The sequence below is a fragment of the Galeopterus variegatus genome, unplaced genomic scaffold, assembly GCF_000696425.1.
Source record: "Galeopterus variegatus unplaced genomic scaffold, G_variegatus-3.0.2 Scaffold922, whole genome shotgun sequence".
Taxonomy (NCBI): Eukaryota; Metazoa; Chordata; class Mammalia; order Dermoptera; family Cynocephalidae; genus Galeopterus; species Galeopterus variegatus.
The window spans coordinates 50,657-53,914 of record NW_007727033.1 but is presented as its reverse complement, the minus strand read 5'-3'; the positions used below and the strand labels follow the sequence as shown (position 1 = coordinate 53,914).

At 53.8% G+C, this 3,258-nt stretch overlaps 1 protein-coding gene across 1 annotated transcript in view; it reads right to left on the bottom strand.

Moving 5' to 3' along the window:
- LOC103591051 (trem-like transcript 4 protein) overlaps window positions 1-2,301 on the bottom strand; it is a 5,806-nt gene extending 3,505 nt beyond the window's left edge. The window contains exons 1-2 of the mRNA XM_008573441.1: window positions 2,244-2,301; window positions 1,674-1,994 (exon numbers count right to left, since the gene is read on the bottom strand). Coding sequence (XP_008571663.1) covers window positions 1,674-1,994; window positions 2,244-2,301 — 379 coding nt within the window. The remainder of the gene's footprint in view (window positions 1-1,673; window positions 1,995-2,243) is intronic.
- Window positions 2,302-3,258: the final 957 nt, after the last annotated feature.

Sequence of the window (3,258 nt, the reverse complement as noted above, 5' to 3'; positions counted from 1 at the left end):
TGGTGGCAGAGGCCAGGGCTGGTGTTCTGGTGCTCCTCGGGGCAGGTCGAGTTGAAGCTGTAAGAGATGACAGCGAGTGGGGCACCCTCTGTTTGCCCCATAGTCCAGGGCTTCCCACGTGCAGCCCCAGGCCTGGGTAGGAGGAACACACACACATCTCTGGACCAAGTGAGGACCCTGAGATAGCATATGCCCTGCAGACAAATGGGAGAGTTACTCTGCGTGGTGCTGGATTTCCTTCACACTGAGGTACCACAGTGCGAGTGGCTTTAGATGACATATCACATCGTCACTTGTATATTGGTTATATTGTATGGTCTCCTCTGTTTTTATTTGAGCCTGTCATGCACTTTCAAACTTTAAAGCCTCCCCCCACCACTCCTTTTGTCTCCCCTGGATACATTCCTGCTCATCCTACAAGGCCTGGGTGGTGTTACCTCCTCCGTGGAGTCCTCCAGGGATGAGGGGCATTCCTTGGCCTTCTCCAGTAATGTGATCCCTCCCTTTGCTGGGCCTCCATCCAACATGCCTCTATTATGCCACCTGCCACCCTGTATCATAAGCCTGTATTCACACATCTGTCTTTCTGGCTGGGCTGTGGGTTCCATCAGCACAGAATGCGATATCAAGGTTTTTGGTTCCCCTTCCAGAGCTCCATGCCCTACATGGAATGTGCACTAAACCAGAGCTTGGGCAGTGAATGACCCAGTTGCTGATTTTGGGTCCTATAGGCACCCATGTAACCAAATGGCTGGGCAGGCTCAGGGTGTCTGGGAGGTGCCATTCAAGCCCTGACCACCACAGGTAAATGCAGGGGAGCTTTGCAACTCTGCAATTTTCAGAAGGAATCCCCAGGGACCTCAAGCTTAGTGGTCACCCCAAACTTCTCATTCCAAGTTTAAGGGCTCTCAATTGTTAGGGGCAGGTCTAGGGTGAGGCCCAGGACCCCTGAGCCCTAGGCTGCTACACTTCCCAGCCTCACCCCCAAAGCCCCACGTCTGCCTCACTATCTAGCTGTCTCCTGTCTGTCATTTCTTGACCCCCCACCCCCATTACTCTGTGGTCCATCTATGCAATGGACCCCACAGCCCTTTGGTAGAAAGTTGGGAGTTAGGGTCAGGGGTAGGGTTTTCAGGATGGACCATTAAGCCAGCTGGGCTCAAGCATGGGGAAGCTTTAGGATCATTCCAAATAAATGGAGAAGTCGTATTAATAGCAGCAAAACTGTCAAGAGAAATGTGTGATGTGGAAGGAAGAACCTACCAGAAGTTAGGAGGCCTGAGTTCTGGCACTGGTTCTGCCCTTCACCGGCAGGTGACCTGGGCAAGGGGCTTTTCTTTCCTGTGCCTCAGTTTTCAGCTATGACAGAGAGGGTTGAAGAACACGATTTCTAGGGTCCTCACCAGCTCTAACATCTTGTGATTCAGGAAGTCTGACTCACACATAAGGGGAAGAGGCAACCAGGCCAGAGCTAGAGCCAGAACCAGAAGTCCCCGGTGTCCTGAGGCGGCGGCCATGGGCTTCAGCCCACCCACTGCCAACCACAACTAGGCCAGTGCCAGAGCCAGCTGCAGGCCAGCCCTGCTCCCCCTTCCATCCTCCCCCAACCCAACAACATCTTAGAATGTACGTATTATAAAAATAATTTTAAAAAAAGAAGGGGAAGAACTCACCTTGAGATACCATCAGATGGATGATTCCGAGAATTATTCTGTAAGATTCATGGATTCCACACCAATAAAATCCCGAGTCCTTTACCGTGAGCTCAGTCATGGTGACAGTGAAGTGGCAAGAGTTGCGATCATCCTGGATGAAGTATCGAGACCCCCAAGCCCTGGGCCTGGAACTGTCCACTAATGTGAAACATCTGTCCACTGATGTTTGCCTACACCAGACTTTCCTCCTTGAAGCCTGGTAACATTGGTACGGGCATCTCACAGAGATTGTCTCACCCTCCAGTTTATGCAGCAACTCTGCCATCTGTGCCCAGGAGCCTGCGAAGAAACCATCAGGTCAGGGTCTCCCCCCACCTGTCACGGCAGGGCTTGGAGATGAGGGCCTCCCTCCCCAGGGAGAAGCCTGCACTTGTGGTATGATCCAGAGCAGTCCTCAGGCCATGGTGCCACCCTGTTCCCTGCCCTACCCCCCACACAGCCCCATCATGCCCACCTCATCTGCCCATCTTCCCCTTCTCTCACCCTGTCCTTCTAGCGCCTGCCCTTGGCCCCTCCCCGGCCCCTCACCTGAGGCCAGGAGCACCAGCAGCACAGGCAGCAGCAGGTATGTAACCTCCCCGGCCATGGGTCGTCTTCTTAAGCTGGGGTGGGGAGGACAGTGAGGAGCAGGCAATCCCTGGGGAGGGGATTCAGAGCCACAGCCAGAACCAAGCCAGCTACCCCTGCTGTGTGGGACAAATTGCAGAGGAAGGCAAGGGCCTCCCTTGGGGAAGCAGGAGGCCTGGGGAGAAACTGGAAGGCCTTGGCCTATATGGGACCCTCCAGCTGCAGGCTCCACATCTGGGCCTGGAGAGGCCTCATCCCTGGGAATAAATCAAGGCTCCAGAAGACTCAAGCTACTGCTGGGCTCTCCTGGGCCAGGCTCTTCCCTCTTCTCACACCACATCCCTCCCACTGGGGTTGGGGGAAGGGAAAGTTTCCTCCTAAGAAACCCCAGGAGGAAATGATGGTGAAATCAGAAACCACTTCTTCACTCTCCCCACTGTCTCACCCTCCCTTTCCAGTAGGGAATTTCTACTCCTCACCCAAGCAAAACACCCACTGAAGGTGGGTGACCAAGTTAGGGGGTTTTATGGAGGTCTGACCAGAACCCCAAGCCACACTGATCCCAACGGGTCAGAGACATCGTGCCTAGGCCTGCCTGAGACCTAGAAGTTCCATCAGGACTGGAGGGGAAAAGGAGAAAGAAGATGGAGATTCGTAACCAGGAATGGAGGTGCAAGGAGGGACCCTGGCGCGGGTGGGAGAGAGCAAAGCTGGGGGCTGGATACTCACAGGGGGAAGAGGGAGGGGAAGACAGGTACAGGAGGAGATGGGGGAGGGAGAAGGGGAAAGGGGAGTCTCACCCCACACCATCCCCTCGCTCCCAGCTCCCAGCCTGCCCTAATCACTCCATAAGCCTTTGTGAGAAGACCCCTCTAATCAAGCATTTTTAAAAATCACAGTCATCAGATGACCTACAGAAAAACCATTCTCACAGGCTGTTTCTAGTTAACAGAAAAAGAAGAAAGAAAAGAAAAAA